Source organism: Cryptomeria japonica, chromosome 3, assembly GCF_030272615.1.
Source record: "Cryptomeria japonica chromosome 3, Sugi_1.0, whole genome shotgun sequence".
Taxonomy (NCBI): domain Eukaryota; kingdom Viridiplantae; phylum Streptophyta; class Pinopsida; order Cupressales; family Cupressaceae; genus Cryptomeria; species Cryptomeria japonica.
This window is the reverse complement of record NC_081407.1, coordinates 968,043,270-968,059,964: the sequence shown is the minus strand read 5'-3', so window position 1 is coordinate 968,059,964 and position 16,695 is coordinate 968,043,270. Positions and strand designations below refer to the sequence as shown.

Genomic DNA, 16,695 nt, shown 5'->3' with positions numbered 1-16,695 from the left:
ATTAGGAGATGGATTAGGCTAATTAAGAAGGGGTTAGAAGAATCTAGAAGGGGATTAGATTTTTGCAAGTGGATTTGGTGGGTGAGGGAAAATAGGATTTTATTAAAATAAAAATTCATTTATTTCAATAAATGTGTGCAAGTTGCATTTGTAGGAAAATGCAAGTGGGGGGGATAATGATTTAAATAAATATTTTTATTTAATTTATTTAAAAGAGGAAAAGGGGATTTTAATTAAATAAATATATTTTATTTATTTAATTGAGGAAAAGGGGATTTTAATTAAATAAATATATTTTATTTATTTAATTGATTTGAATTTGATTTAATGAATTAATTAAAATAAATTGAATAATTTATTTAATTAATAGAAGAATGTTTGGGGATGAATTAATTAAATATTAATTTAATTAACTGGTGGCTAGTGCATTTTTAATCAAATAAATAGCGAATATTTATTTAATTAAGCCGAACAGATTTGTGTGACTACAATATGTAATATAAATAAAGTATAATAAATATTTAATTTGTATCGAGTTTTATAAAAAATCTAAAAAGATGCTACATGTAAACACATCTTTTGGCAACCTAAATAGTGAATGGATAGTGTCTCTTTCTCTTATGCTACATGTTCACCCATTTTGACGAACAAAAATCAACATAGTTGTCATCTATCCATCTCCATTTCATCTTTATTTCCTCATTTATCTCTCAATCTTGTCCCATATATGGAGGCCATCTATGAGGTCAATCAAGGGCCTCCCTATTTGTCTCTATATGTCACTTCAAAGAACACATTCACATAATTTTTTTATTTCTATAAAGTTAGATTTTTTTTTTTCAATCTTGTCACATTTTTTCTTTATTCAATTTTAAAAATTAAGTTATGTTTTTAGGATTACAATTAACTCTCTAAATTTGATGTTGTATGAATAATTGAATTTTTTAAAACAAAAATCATAAAACCAACATGCAAAAGAAAACATTTAACAATATAAATTTGATGATATTAGCATATTTTTTATGTACATATAAATTATATTCTTAATATATTAATTTATACAATTTTCTATAGACATAACTCTTACATCTCCTTATGTTACAAGTGCCAGGTAGTAATATATTAAACCACCATGCAAGTGCTAGTAATATATTACCATATCACAAATAAAAGTTCTCCCTTCTATTTCATTATGAAACTTCCCGAAGCAACGAGAGAGGTCTCGCACATTCCTCTGTTGCTGTCCACCTCCCTAATAACAATCTCTTCATTCTGCAATTCTCCATCAATTTACTAAAGCAAAGCGTTCTGAAACTTTTTCTTGCATAATAGCTTTTCCCTTATTTGGCGACATTTGTAAATATACATCGATTCTCTGTTTTGGCGGTGATTCTGTTGTAGATAGCAAGCGAAATTAACAGAAGAAGGTATGCTTGTTGCCTTTCACTTTGTTCTTTTTGTTTTTGTTTTTGTCACTCTTCTATGGAATCTTTACCCTACTTTTCGTTTTCGGTCTGTTTTAGCAATTTGTATGAGTTGTTGATGAAAATAGAAGTTGGAGATTTTGTGTCCCTAGTTGTATGGTTTTTAAAATTGAAGATGCTTGTCTGAGAAAATTTTGCTGAAGCAAAGGGTTTACATTATGCTATTGTAGCAAAATCTCAAACAAATTTTGGTTAGCTTTTTGTAAAACAAAATGTGTATTTCTTTTCTGCATTCCTTTTATCATACTTGTGGAAACTTCAAATCTGCAGGCATTATGTTTTAGTTCACTAATATCAGGCATTCTGAGATACTAATGTGTTTGCACGAAACAAAAGGCGTTCTGAATTATGGATTTAAAATTTGCTCTTTTATATTTGTTCTATCAGGACAAAGAACAGGGGAGTTTCCCTAAAGGTGGTATAGTCGAAAATGAATCCGGACAAATTTACAAATAAAACTAACGAAGCTCTAGCAGCAGGAGTAGAGCTTGCTCAAGAATCTGGCCATGCCCAATTCACTCCAATTCACTTGGCCATTGCTCTTATTGAGGATAATTCTGGGCTACTAAGACAAGCGGTTTCTTCTGCTGCTGGTGGAGATCAATCAGCGGAATCCGTAAAGAGAGTCCTGTGCCAGTACCTGAAAAAACTACCGTCCCAAGACCCTGCCCCAGACGACAATCCTCCCAGCACCGCCCTAATCAAATGCATCAGGCGGGCTCAATCGGCACAAAAAAAGAAAGGAGACACTCATTTGGCCGTCGATCATCTTATACTTGGATTACTGGAGGATTCACAGATTGTGGACTGCTTTAAAGAAGCGGGCGTGAGTGCCTCGAGGGTTAAATCTGAAGTTGAGAAGCTGAGGGGGGAGGGTAAGAAGGTAGATACTGCGTTTGGTGATACCAATTTCCAGGCCCTGAAGACCTATGGACGCGATCTTGTGGAAGTGGCTGGGAAGCTTGACCCAGTTATTGGCAGAGACGAAGAAATCAAGAGGGTAATCAGAATTCTGTCTCGGAGGACTAAGAACAATCCCGTCCTAATTGGAGAGCCTGGTGTTGGAAAGACTGCTGTGGTGGAGGGACTGGCTCAAAGGATTGTTAGAGGAGATGTGCCAAGGCAAGTTATCTTCTGCTAAACCTGTAGTCAGTTTTAGAACAGGTTTGATAAGAGGAGCATTTTGTCCTTTTTAAGTATATATTGAGCGAATACAACATTTGTTTATTTTATGTCCCTGTAAAGGTGTTAGTAAGCTAACAGTAGTACTCACAGGAGGTTTTTTCAGAAATGTCTGAAATTTATGTCTCTTATATTCAGATCTTTCTTTTACCCTTTCTCTGCATAGCATGCCTCTTTTACAATGGCAATCGATAGCTCAAATCATACAACAACTATCCGATCTTGTTCTCCCTCCTATCTATTTTCTCATTTTCAAATTCCATTATTACCCTCTTTTAACTATTGAAACTCCGAGCTAACTTACACAAACATTCTTAGAACAGAAGAATAGAAGATATGCCAATGATGAGTCACTAAACTCTAGATATCTGGCCACCAGGATTTGTTTGGAGTTTTAGCTTGGAGATTTGACACATGTATCCCTGATTCAGTAGCTTCAATATTACTGTGCAAGTGGTTGAAAAAGTTTCTAACCTGCTCCATCAAGAGTCTTCATCTAAAATGTGAAGATTGACGGTGAGCACGACGTACATCCTGAACATTTCTCTTATTTGATTTGAGATTTTTTTCACATATTCTCTTATTTGAAATCTCCTTTAACATGCTTAGAAAGTATAATAATAATATCGTCCGCTTCTTTTTCCTTTTCCATTGACATATCTAGCATATTTTTTATTTTAGCAGAAACCCAACATCTTGGGTAGCTACTGCAATTGTTCACATGTTTATAGATTCCTTTTCAGCTCTGCTGCAAGCCTGTCTTTAGACAATTTTTCTTCTTCATTCAATTTTTAATTGAAGTCACTTAAATGCAAACCACCCCTCCTCCCCAAGGGCAATTTTCATATTCTTCAAATTTTTAATCGATGTCACTTCAATATGTTGTTCCCATTCGTCTCACTTTTCATTATCTCTAGATCGTGTTGAATTTAAACAAGTAACAGACCGACCTGACTTGGGAATCTTTTGATAGTTTCTCCATTGTTATCCTCTAAAAAATACAATAGCATTTTCTGTTCCTCATTCTTGGGATTTATGGTTTAATCAACCATAACGTTGTCCAAAACTTTATTCATTTTTTCTGTTTTATTTAAGAAATCACCCAAAAAGTATTTCAATTTACTAATTTTGCTAGTGTAATATATCATACAATAAAATCTGGACTTGGACTATATAACTAGGATTGGGGTAAGGGCTGACATTAAGTTACTCTTTTGGCAGTTGGTTTGGGACTTAGTGAATTTGCACTTTGAGATTCACGAAGTTTCTTTTCGATGTTGCAGCAATTTGTTTGATGTTAGATTGATAGCATTGGATATGGGAGCTCTAGTGGCTGGAGCGAAGTACAGGGGTGAGTTTGAAGAGCGACTTAAATCTGTCTTGAAGGAGGTGGATGAATCTCAAGGAAAAGTCATTCTGTTTATTGACGAGATACATTTGGTTCTTGGTGCTGGTAAGTGATTCTGTTAATGTTTTCTTTTTCTTTTTGATTAAGTCTAAATGGTTGTCATTGTAATTTTGTCTCAAATCAATGGGATTTGTTTTCAGGGCGTACTGAGGGTTCAATGGATGCTGCTAATTTATTTAAACCAATGCTTGCTCGAGGCCAACTGAGGTGTGTGGGAGCAACTACATTAGAAGAGTACCGAAAATATGTAGAGAAAGATGCTGCATTCGAGCGTCGATTCCAGCAGGTTAGTCCTTGATTCAGTTTACTGATACTTTTCATTTTCTGGTTTGTAGTATTGTAGATTCTCAGGTTACCTTGTGAAGTGCAGGTGTATGTGGCTGAACCTAGTGTGGCCGACACCATCAACATTTTGCGTGGTTTGAAAGAAAAATATGAAGGGCACCATGGTGTGAGGATCATGGACAGAGCACTGGTAGTTGCCGCCCAATTATCCAGTCGTTATATAACTGGTAAGTTTTTCAAACGGATACTCATGATTGAAGTGGTTATAGAAAAGGTGACATTGTGTGGGTACTCTTATTATACTGTATGAGATTTGTTCATAAATGGACGGAGTTTAAATTTAATCAGATGATTGTTTGAAATTCTCTTGATTTATTTTACACTGTTAAAAATTTGATGAAGCTTGAGATGTTAATTTTTCATTGAGCAGAATGCAGGCTTTTCTGTGGGTTTTGTAGAAGTGATTGTTTATTGTTCGTTTGTTTTGACTCTGAACAGATCGTCATCTTCCCGACAAAGCAATTGATCTGGTTGATGAGGCATGTGCAAATGTCAAAGTACAATTAGATAGTCAACCTGAAGAAATTGATGTTCTAGAAAGGAAAAGAATTCAACTAGAAGTTGAGCTGCATGCTCTTGAAAAGGAGAAAGACAAAGCAAGCAAAGCTCGGCTGGTGGAGGTTAGTACTGAGATCTATCTTTCTTTTCAAATAGTTTCTTTTTCTTTCTTGAGGGTTATACATGCACCCACAAATGAAAATTCCTGTGGTATGCAAGGGGGTTTTCTAGAGATTTGAAGTAACTTACTGCTGATAATTTTCTAATCTTACAGGTTCAGAACGAGCTTGATGATTTGAGAGATAAGTTGCACCCTCTGAAAATGAAATACCAGAAAGAGAAAGAGAGAGTAGATGAAATCCGTCGGTTGAAGCAAAAGCGTGAAGAATTGATGTATACTCTGCAGGAGGCAGAACGAAGGATGGATTTGGCAAGAGTTGCTGATTTGAGATATGGGGCGCTTCAAGAGATAGATGCAGCAATTGCGAAATATGAAATTAATGTTGAAGGAAATTTGATGTTAACAGAGGTTGTAGGACCTGATCAAATTGCAGAGGTATGGGTAATGTGAGAGTTTTGAATTATTCTTTATGTTGGTAATTTATAATTTGCATATCATGAATACAAATGAAAGTGAATGCATTTGAGGGTACTTATTGCACAATTTTAGGGATATATAAATAACACTTACTGATTCATGCAGGTGGTGAGTCGTTGGACTGGTATTCCTGTTACCAGGCTTGGCCAAAATGAAAAGGATCGGCTGTTAGGCTTGGCCGAAAGGTTGCATAAAAGGGTTGTTGGGCAAGATGAAGCAGTTAAGGCAGTTGCTGATGCTGTGCTTAGATCAAGGGCAGGACTTGGGAGGCCACAGCAACCTACTGGATCTTTCCTATTCTTGGGACCCACTGGAGTTGGTAAAACAGAGCTTGCAAAGGCTCTTGCAGAACAACTGTTTGATGATGAAAACTTGCTGGTCCGGATTGATATGTCTGAATACATGGAGCAGCATTCAGTTTCTAGGCTCATCGGTGCTCCACCTGGGTATGTACGTGCAATAGGTTTATTTCAGATTGGAGTTGTTCCAAATAATATTTTTTATTTATATACTGAATAAAAACAGCTATTTTTTTAGCTGATTTTTAATCAATTATGGCAGATATGTTGGATATGAAGAAGGTGGACAACTAACTGAAGCAGTTAGAAGACGACCATATAGTGTTGTTTTATTTGACGAGGTGGAGAAGGCACATGTATCTGTATTCAACACCTTGCTTCAGATGCTTGATGACGGTAGATTGACGGATGGACATGGTAGGACAGTTAATTTCTCCAACACAGTCATCATCATGACATCCAACCTCGGAGCAGAGTACTTGCTTGCAGGACTCTCTGGACACACAACCATGCAAGTTGCCCGAGAGAGAGTATTGCAAGAAGTGCGTGCAATTAAGTAATGGCTTATTATGGTTTCTTGTATTCCTGTCATCTTGATCTAGTTGTCATGGAAATATCTGTGATTGGAAAAGCAAAGGTGTGGTTTTAAATTTCTTTTGCCTTTATTGCAGGTGAAAAAGCACTTCAGGCCAGAGCTGTTAAATAGACTTGATGAGATAGTTGTTTTTGATCCTCTTAAAAATGAGGAGCTGAGGAAAGTTGCCAGATTGCAGATGAGAGATGTAGCAGTACGGCTTGCAGAGAGAGGAGTTGCTTTGGCAGTCACTGATGCAGCTTTAGACCTTGTCCTTAAGGAAGCCTACGATCCTGTAAGTATATTTTCAGAGTTATTTTATTTTCCTTGTTTGTATAAATTTCTATTACATGCTTCGGTGTTTGTACAATCTACTGTTCAACGGACAAGAAGCATTTTAACGGCAGAATGAAATTTGAACCTAATATTAGAAGGCAGGAGTATGATTGGACCAGTTTCCTGTTATTCTAATTAGTTGAACTGGTTACCTTAGAACAAAAGGAAAGAAAATAGCTAATCTGTTACAAATTTGAGGTTTTATTATCATACACAATTTGGGTACTGCAATATTACATTTGTACAGTGACCACTATTGAGATTTAGTTTTCTGAGTTTTCTGTTATACTAATTAGTTGAACTGATTACCTTAGAACAAAAGAAAAGAAAATAGCTAATCCGTTACAAATCTCAGGTTTTATTATCATACACAATTTGGGTACTGCAATATTGCATTTGTACAATGACCACTATTGAGATTTAGTTTTCTGTTGACTGATTCTTTGTGTTTGTTTTTGTAGGTTTATGGTGCTAGACCCTTAAGACGCTGGCTGGAAAAGAAAGTTGTAACTCATCTGTCTCAAATGCTCATTAGTGGAGAAATTGATGAAAACTGTACCGTATTCATAGATGCAATGCCTGGGCAGTCAATGTTATCCTATCGTGTGGAGAGGAATGGAGGAATAGTAAATCCAGTCACTGGGTTAAAATCAGATATCTTAATAGAAATTCCTGCTAATGCAGTCAAATCTGATGCATCTCAGGCTGTCAAGAAAATGAGAATTGAAGAAATAGATGACGATGAGCCTATGGAAGAAATTGTGTGAGATTTTTAGCCCGTTAAGATGTGATATCATATTTATTTAGTAATTTTGCGAGGAGAGATAAACGTGAACAATTGCATGGTTTGGTAGCTTCTTTTATGGTGAGAAATATATTAACCTGATGTTTCCATAAGAGTGCACGATGGCAACAGTTCAAAGTGTGATGGCTTTTAAGTTGGAGGAAAATTATCTCAGCGTTACTGTGACTCTTCTTATCTAATGTAATTTCTCGGAAATAGTTTTTAAATGAAATAAAATGTTAGCAAACTCTTGCTGAAAATCATTTTGGTGTTATGACCAAATCAGTAATGCTAGTAATCCTTACTATTTTTTTTCTAGGATTATTCCTAGATGTTTGATTTAGCATACCTATACGCAGAGAGATATCTATTTCTCAAATCAGTTTTCTCGTTTTCTTATTTTTTCGAAGTCTGCACTTGTAATTCTGAGAAAAAATAATCGTCCCACCTATTTTTGACTTTGGCACTGTGATCTATACTACTTTATCAATTTTACTTATCTAGAGCAAGTTAGTAGACACTTAACATTGTCGATTACCGTGGGATGGTTCCTCAATGGAAAATAAATACCACACAATTTTCTTGCCGCTCATGAAAATACATGCAATCAGCAAACATCATAAAAAAGAAAAAAAAAGTAGAGACAAAAACCTCTTTTGGGAATCTGATTGGGTATCTTCAATCTTGTCTGTCAGATTAGTTTTTCCAACGAAAGACAAGTTTCAATTTTGATATTCCTACATTTATGGGGTTTTGATGCCTTGCAAACTGACATTAGTGACACCAGAAATTTTGATATTCCTACTTTTATGGGTTTTTGATGCCTTGCAAGCTGACATTAGTGATACGAGAATGCAATTAAGCTTCATTTAGCAACATGCTTTTCCAATCTAATTATCATTTAAGCTTAAAATATGTTTACATTTGACATTCAAAATGTTCCTTAAAAAGTATGCTCTTCCAATCCAATTATCATTTAAGCTTAAAATTTGTTTGCATTTGACATTCAAAATGTTCATCTAAAAAGCGATTTCATGTTAGCCACAATTTTGAATGTATCTCTTGTATCTTTGGAGCATTGAATTCTTTTTCAAATACTGTGATTTATAAATTTTTTACATAGATCTTTTTTATTAAAAATTATTTTTTCCATTTAAAGAAAAAAATAATGAAAATAGGTCCATCAATAACTTTTAAAACTATGTTTATAATTTCAAATCCGACAAATGCAGAACAGTAATTAATAAGATCAGCTTATCAGATATGTTCATAATGAAAATATTATGAAGACAGCCAATAACTTCCAATGGGTTGGAGTATGCTATCCAAAATGACAATGGTTTCAGAAGTAGAAAAATACACTATACCATAATATCATTATGGTAGAATTGAGCAAGAATTGTATGGAAATCAGAGAGTCAAATAACTAAAAATGAACATAATATAACTTCTAGAATTTCAAGATGTGAGCCTTACTCTGCACTCAAATTAACAGATTGAATGCATTACTCATTTTACTTGTATTTCTGAGGGTATATTGATTAAAACTTATATCAAATTGGTATATTTATATTTAAAAAAATTTAATATCTGTAATTTCCCTTTTATAAGGTAAATCTATGTTTAAATGTAAAATGAAATCCATTTCTCTTTTATACAGGATTGTGCTGACTTAGGCACAATTTTATATATCGTGCTGTCATTGTAAAACGGCTATCATGTCTATCAGAACAATAAGTTGGGCCCATGATGAATAAATAATAACATAAAAATTGATTTAATTCATCCTGCTATCATTGTAGAATGTACGTCTATCAGGATAATAAGTTTGGTCCATGTTGGGTCCATGATGAATAAGTAATAACATAAAAGTGGTTTTAATTCACCATGTTGTCATTGTAGAATGTCTATCATTGATAAGTTGGGTCCATTATGAATAAATAATAACATAAAAGTGGCATGTAAAATTACAATAAATATCATACTTTTAATGTTTCCTCTCCTACCATTTTATACAGGATTGTGCTGACTTAGCACAATTTCATAGAACATAAAAGTGGTTTTAATTCACCCTATTTTCATTGTAGAATGTCTATCAGTATAATAAGTTGGGCTTATGATGAATAAATAACATAAAAGTGGCATGTAAAATGCACACCTAAAATTACAATAAATAGCATACTTTTAATGCTTCCTCTCCTTCCATTTTATACAAGATTGTGCTGACTTAGCACAATTTTATATACCCTGCTGCCATTGTAGAATGTCTCTCAAAATAATAAGTTGGGCCCATGATGAATAAGTAATAACATAAAAGTAGTTTTAATTCACCCTACTGTCATTGTAGAACGTCTATCAAGATAATAAGTTGGGCTCATGATGAATAAGTAATAACATAAAAGTGGTTTTAGTTCACCTTGTGACCATGATGAATAAATAATAACATAAAAATAGCATGTAAAATACACACCTAAAATTACAATAAATAACATACCTTTAATGCTTCCTCTCCTTCCATTTTTACTAAAATTACATTAAATAACATACCTTTAAAGCTTCCTCTCCTTCGATTTTTGCTTTTCTCTCCCCATCATGTAGATAGATAGATAATTTTTAACGTCCACGAGGCTAAACATAGCCTATGGGACAACTTGCCAAATTAAACCAACTTCAGTGACTCATTTCTTTTCTTGTGCAAGTTGACGATGAGCACTCCCAACTTCTCAATGTACTCCTCGCTGAAAGGCTATGCCAAGAGCAACCGGATAAAATAATAACAAATTTGACCCTGTTGTCCTTGTAAGCATCACATTCTGAAATAAAATGTTGTTCAGTTTCCACGTTCCTAGAATTGCAAAAAGTGCAAACTCTCTCTTCCCAGGCCTCTTTTGGCCTCTTCCAACACCCAGTCTCACAACGTAGTTGATGAGAGTTGGTTCTCAGCTGAGCAAGAATTTTAGCTCTCCATGAAATGTTAGCCCCGATGTACGCTTTTTGATGTTGATCACATGTGGGATTGAACTCATTGATATAATAAATTTTCTTCCTTCCAAGCCCATTTTCCCAATTCCTCTTGTAGAATTTATCCATACATCTTTGTTATTTGTGGGACACATATTAAAATGTATATTCCATTTACTCATCCACTTGATGTTTTGTTGCATTCACGTCCTTTTCCTTTTGCACAATATATCATTGAAGACCACTTTAGGCCATCTACCTTCTTCCATTTGTTCGGTTCTTTTTAGATAGCTTATGAGACGCACCATAGCAAGTGCCTCAATAGGGGCAGTCCCCATTTCACTTAGCATGATATCATATGAGACACTGCTTTTGATTTTGAACTTGCTAGAGATAAAACACTTTTGAATTCTCTCAATTTGCTTCCTTTGTGAGGCTAAAGTGTATTTGGCCCATAATTCACACCCATAAAGGACAACCGACAAAACTAAAAGACCAAACAGAGTTTGAGTATTATTCCAATCTCAAACCTTGGCCTCTCTGCACCTATTTCGAAGAGCATAAAATGCTTCCATCCTCCTAACGTTTTTTTTTGTTTTTTTTTTTGTTGTTGTTGTTGTTGTTGTTTTTTTTTTTTTTTTTTTTGCTGCAACCTTCCCAACTTAGTTTTTTGTTGAAGTCAATGCCAAGATATTTGTGCTCCGCAACTTCTTGAAGAATATTGCCTTCAAAATAAAATTTATGCTGATTTTGTTTTTTACTATTAGAAAAAACCATGACTTTAGTCTTGTTGATATTGACTTGCATTCCCACCATTCTGCAAAAACGCTCGAGGACAAATAAATGTTCTTGTAAATCATAGGCAAACTTGGCAATCAAAATAAGATCATCTGCATAAAGGAGCAACCTTATAACAAATACTCTCAACTGAATACCCTCATCATTATGCATGTTTAACCACTCTTCCATCTTGTTAATATATAAGCCAAATAAAGTAGGTGATAAAGGACAACCTTGTTTGACCCCGATATCACACCTAAATCATTCTGAAATGCCGGTTGAACTTTTAATTTTGACTTTCACCTCTTCGTACCTCCTATGAACAACAGGTCTGAGATGTATAGGAATCCCCAACTCTTCCATTCTGAGCCAAAGCTTGTCCCTAGGGACAATGTCGAAAGCCTTTTCAAAATTTGTTGGTGTAAATAATTGTTCATCTTGGATATTATTACACCTTACTTAAGTTTACTTAGGAAATGCATTTCATAGTAGTTTGGGTATGAGACATTTGGGTGTTTGTGCCACATTGGGATAGTGTGTGTAGGAGAATTTCCACCTTTTGTGGACTTATCTTGTTGTTACACTCCACATTCAGTGAGTAATCCACCTCATGTGGAATATTATATTGTATCTCCTACCTACCCACACCTATTTCCTACCTACCCTTGTTTCTTATTGAGCCACATGTCATATTTGTGTGCTCACATATCCATATAGCCTTGCCTATATAAGCAGGCTCATATTCATTGTATGTAACGCTTGATGATCCACTTGATCCATATTTTCATCTTGATAGAATACAGTTTATTTCTATCATCTATTTTGTCTCTCTATTGTATTTTTCCTTGAGCCCTTGATTTTGGCAAAATCTCACATGGTATCAGAGCCTATAGGGCTTCATTGATTAGTCTTTTGGAGTCATTTTGGAGGCTTCAATTTTCAGATTTGGGGATCTTCATTTTTTGGGGTGTTGTACAACGATTTAGACATCACGGTTGAGTTCAGGAGGCCGTTTCCATAAATTTTGACTATAAAGTCGAATATATTTGGTGAGAATTTTTTTTTGCCTATTTTGACTATAATTGTACGGATTTCAAATTTTTTTTTTTTATAAATATTTTCTGAAAAAAAAAATTCGAAAAAAAAAAAATCTTTTTGGGGGTGAAAATTTCAAAAGCAATTGAGCCAAGAGCAAATCTAAAGGATTGTGAAATTGACAAAAAGGATGCTCAGTTGGTTTACAACTTGTTGGACAAGCTTCCTTCAGAGTATGCAGCCTTTGTATCTAGTTTTCACACCCATAGGTTAGCTCAAGGTTCCTCTTACACTTCTCCCTTATTTGATTCATTCACGGAGATGTTGATATTTGAGCAATCTAAGTGGACTAAGATGGGGATTCTCAAATCTTCAAAGTCACAAGCTTTGGTGGCTAACAAAGGGAATCAAAGCAATCAAGGAAAAAGCAAGAACCAAAAGCAACCTAAGCCTAAACAAGATGGAGCACAATCCTCCTCTCCACAACAAGGTGATTCTACATTCTCACCTAAGAGGAAATCATATAAGGACAATCTTTTTTGTGGATATTGCAAGAAGTTAGGACATGATGAACATCATTGTTATAAGAAGGATATTGATGAGTTGAAGAATCTTCTTGAGAAGAACAAAATCAACCTACCTTCTAGAATGTCTACATTGACTTCTTCCAAGAATAAAGGAAAGGATCACTCTTTTGGGACAGATAAAGGAAAGGGACAAGCTCTTTGTGCTACTACAAGTCATGATTCAGGAAGATGGCTTCTAGATTCAGGGGCTTCTCATCATATGGCATCTTCGCAGTCTATGTTTTCTACAATTGAGCCTTGCCACATGCTGTAGATTTTGATGGGAAATCATATATACATGGATGTGATTGAGAAATGATCTATTTCTATTGGGGATAACTCCTTCAATGATGTGTTGTGTATACCCCATTTGACAAACAATCTTCTTTCCATCTATCAAATCACACATGGGGCAAGTAGGAAAACTGTGGAGTTCACACCTGATTTAGTTATCATTAGAGACTTGGAGAGTGGAGTTATCATTGCGACTGGGGTAGTTGATCATGCATCTCGGTTGTACTCTTTTTCACATTTTGGTCCTATTGATGAGGTTGATTCTTCCTATGTTGATGATTCAAATTTTGAGGAGAACATTGGGCACTTGAACTTGGGGATTTTCACATGTGACCCTGTTCTTGAGCCTTGCATTTCATCTCCTTCTCTTGATATCACACCATCTATTGCACCTAATGATGCAACTAGTGCGACAGTTTTGCCTTATTGTGATTTAGTGCAACAGGATTTTCCATGTCTTCCAACTTCAGTTGATTGGGATGCCTACTTGACAGACATTGTAGGTTTGTTTGTGGAGTCCTACATTGCAGATTTGGGAGACATCATTGATGACATTCATCTTCTCTTTGATGAAGGCGATCCTTCTTCGATTGTTGCGAGGGATCACTTTGACCCTCTTGTGCACTCTCTACACGATCAATCTTTAGAGGTTGACATGATTGTGCATACTTTTGTACAGCAGTTGGAGGAGGTCTCTTTATTTTTTGAGGAGACATGTGAGTCTTTGGATATTGTTCTACATTCTTCTCCACTAGATCTTGGAGTGCATTTTTCAGCAGCGTGGCATAGTTTATCACCTTTGGAAGGGATAACTTTCAACATCGACATGGGGACACTTGAGCAGTTTTCAGAGATTCCTTTCATCATGAGTATTTTTCCTACATCTTCCTTTCATAATTGGGGAGACTTCATGGATACATCTTTGGTTTTGTTTCTTCCTAAGGGGAAGAACGTGGTTCGACGTTCGCGGAGCAGTTTCTTTATTCATCATCGAGCTTCTATCATTGGTGCAGATTCCACATTGAGGGGGGGCTTCTTAGTCTCTCTTCTTCTTCTCTCATATGGGGGGGACTTTTTCTTCACATGGGGTTTTGTTCTTCACATACTTCTATGAGAGTTATTTGTCTCTATTTTTTATCTCTCTTTTGGGGGAGGGTTTTTTCCCATTGGTTTTTTCTCTCTTTCCCCGCTTTGTGAGAGATTTCATTGCATTGGTTTGCATGCATTTGCATTTGTACATGGGTACCTAACATGTCCTAGTAGCTAGGACCCATCTTGCATTGCTTAGTTGCATTGTAGACTTAAGTGCATTCCCCTAAGTTGCACTTAAGGGGGGGTGTTGGTGTAAATAATTATTCATCTTGGATATTATTACACCTTACTTAAGTTTACTTAGTAAATGCATTTCATAGTAGTTTGGGTATGAGACACTTGGGTGTTTGTGCCACATTGGGATAGTGTGTGTAGGAGAATTTCCACCTTTTGTGGACTTATCTTGTTGTTACACTCCACATTCAGTGAGTAATCCACCTCATGTGGAATATTATATTGTTTCTCCTACCTACCCACACCTATTTCCTACCTACCCTTGTTTCTTATTGAGCCACATGTCATATTTGTGTGCTCACATATCCATATAGCCTCGCCCATATAAGCAAGTTCATATTCATTGTATGTAACGCTTGATGATCCAGTTGATCCGTATTTTCATCTTGATAGAATACAGTTTATTTCTATCATCTATTTTGTCTCTCTATTGTATTTTTCATTGAGCCCTTGATCTTGACAAAATCTCACAAAATCAACAAAGCAACAAAAATATTCATCTTTGTTCTCCCACCCTTTTTTGATAACGTGTCTCGGAGTGATACACTAATCGATTGTTGAGTGTTTTGGCCTAAAACCAACTTGCCCTTTAGCACGTTTATGCTTTTCTTTGGCCCGTTTGTTGATTCTATTTTTTGTCATGTTGCCAAATAGTTTTTCAAACAAAGGATTAATCATTATTGTCCTGTAATCGGAGGGGTTATTGACATCACCGCTCTTAAAAAGAGGTATTGCAAGACTGATAGTCCAATCTTTAGGGAACCCTTGTTGGTTGATATTGTTAATGATTTTCTTAATGTGAGGAGCAAGCAATTTCATGTGCCACTTGAGATACTCCGCTTGAAGCTCCACCAAGTCTTTTTGTTGGCATTATGTGAACCAATATGAGGACATGATGACATTGTATGTTGTCATTGATGTCAATATGCTGAAAAAGGGAGAACTGGTATATGTGAGAACCGGTATAACATTGTGAACCGGTATATGTGCCAAAGTGAAGCAATGTGTCTGTTCAAGGTGAACCGACATGTTGATATGGGAACCAGTACATGGAAGCTTTGTATGACTACCAGTTGGTAGTCTCAGGGTTTCCGGTTGATGTGCTTCAAGCCTGTGTGACTCAACCGGTGACTTTGTGTGATAAGTTAGCATTGTAACGAAGAACAGACTATGTTGCCATGTCTGCCTTGTGCGTGTGAAGGATCTTGCATGTAGGAGATTGTTCTCCTCTACCTCGGGAACGTGCGAAGTCTGTAAACAGTGAAAACACGTGATGGGTTATCAACCGCCATGAAAGTGGTGGAAAATGAACGATGGTGAACGTCTTGAGATTGGTTCAAGACTGTTACATTTAATGCAATATGTTCAATGGTCAGGATTGAACCATTTTGAATTGCTTAACCTAACAGGTTTAGGGTTTAGGGTTTATACTACCAACCTATCTTCCCTATAAGGTCATTGCTGTGTTTCTTTCTAAAGTTGTTGGCAAAAGTTGTATGTGTGTATCCAAGTGAAGTGATACGTGATTCTTGCCAGACTAGAGGAGAGAAGTGATATCTGCAGAGTGTAAATGCAGAAGGTGAAGAGGAGCTAAAGCGGATGTGCATTGGCATTGAGTGCTGTTACCAGATCATTGTAAAACCTGTTGATCTTTAACCATCTCAACAGTTGGAAAATCCCTTAACAGGGTAGCTCTAACCAGCTTACTGAAAATCCTTTAACAGGGTGACTCAAATTCATTGAGTTCTTTAAATCCTCTAACAAGGTAACCTTTAACAGGGTTTAACCCTTAACCGGGTATCTTAGCCATCCCTTAACTGGGTGATCCCTAGCAGGATCGGTTCTCAACAAAACCTATTGTAATAAGTCTTTAACCAGACTAGGCTCCTAATAAAGCATACTTCTAAAGAGTTCAAAACAGCTTGTGGGTATTCATCCCCACCATGGTTTTTCCCAGTTGGGTTTCCATGTGAAAAATCTATGTGTTATATGTGGTGATTTTCATGTTATGGTTTAAGTGATTTGTGTTTGATGATTAAATCATGCTAAACTAGTTGTTATGATTGACTACCTGTTCATACATAAGGGTGAAATGGAAGTGTAATACTAGGATTGTATGAAAAGATAAGTGTCAACCGGTTTATGCTTATCTCAACTATTCTGGCTTTTGCCGATTGTACTTTGTTTAAGACAGGTATTACTATTTGTTTGCCAAAGCACAGTGC

The 16,695-nt window shown here is 35.8% G+C and overlaps 1 protein-coding gene across 3 annotated transcripts; it reads left to right on the top strand.

Moving 5' to 3' along the window:
* Window positions 1–1,182: 1,182 nt before the first annotated feature.
* LOC131035529 (chaperone protein ClpB1) lies at window positions 1,183–7,771 on the top strand. 3 transcript variants are annotated; one of them, XM_057967242.2, is made up of 11 exons: window positions 1,183–1,427; window positions 1,872–2,606; window positions 3,950–4,119; window positions 4,215–4,360; window positions 4,445–4,586; window positions 4,858–5,039; window positions 5,192–5,473; window positions 5,621–5,961; window positions 6,077–6,356; window positions 6,486–6,683; window positions 7,186–7,771. In XM_057967242.2, exons 2-11 carry the CDS (start codon window positions 1,915–1,917, stop codon window positions 7,489–7,491), a joined length of 2,739 nt encoding a protein of 912 aa, XP_057823225.2. In that variant the 5' UTR covers window positions 1,183–1,427; window positions 1,872–1,914; the 3' UTR covers window positions 7,492–7,771. The 3 variants fall into 3 exon arrangements, with proteins under 3 accessions (XP_057823225.2, XP_057823228.2, XP_057823227.2); XM_057967244.2 differs by lacking the exon at window positions 1,183–1,427 and adding an exon at window positions 1,564–1,675; XM_057967245.2 differs by lacking the exon at window positions 7,186–7,771 and having other exon boundaries at window positions 6,077–6,370; window positions 6,486–6,624.
* The last annotated feature ends 8,924 nt before the right edge of the window (window positions 7,772–16,695 follow it).

Excerpts from the sequence above, each read along its gene's own strand:
- LOC131035529 (XM_057967242.2), top strand. The coding sequence starts at position 1,915 with ATGAATCCGGACAAATTTACAAATAAAACTAACGAAGCTCTAGCAGCA. Across the intron at positions 4,361-4,444 it reads TCGAGCGTCGATTCCAGCAG|GTGTATGTGGCTGAACCTAG; the intron begins GTTAGTCCTTGA and ends TGTGAAGTGCAG. Across the intron at positions 5,474-5,620 it reads GACCTGATCAAATTGCAGAG|GTGGTGAGTCGTTGGACTGG; the intron begins GTATGGGTAATG and ends TGATTCATGCAG.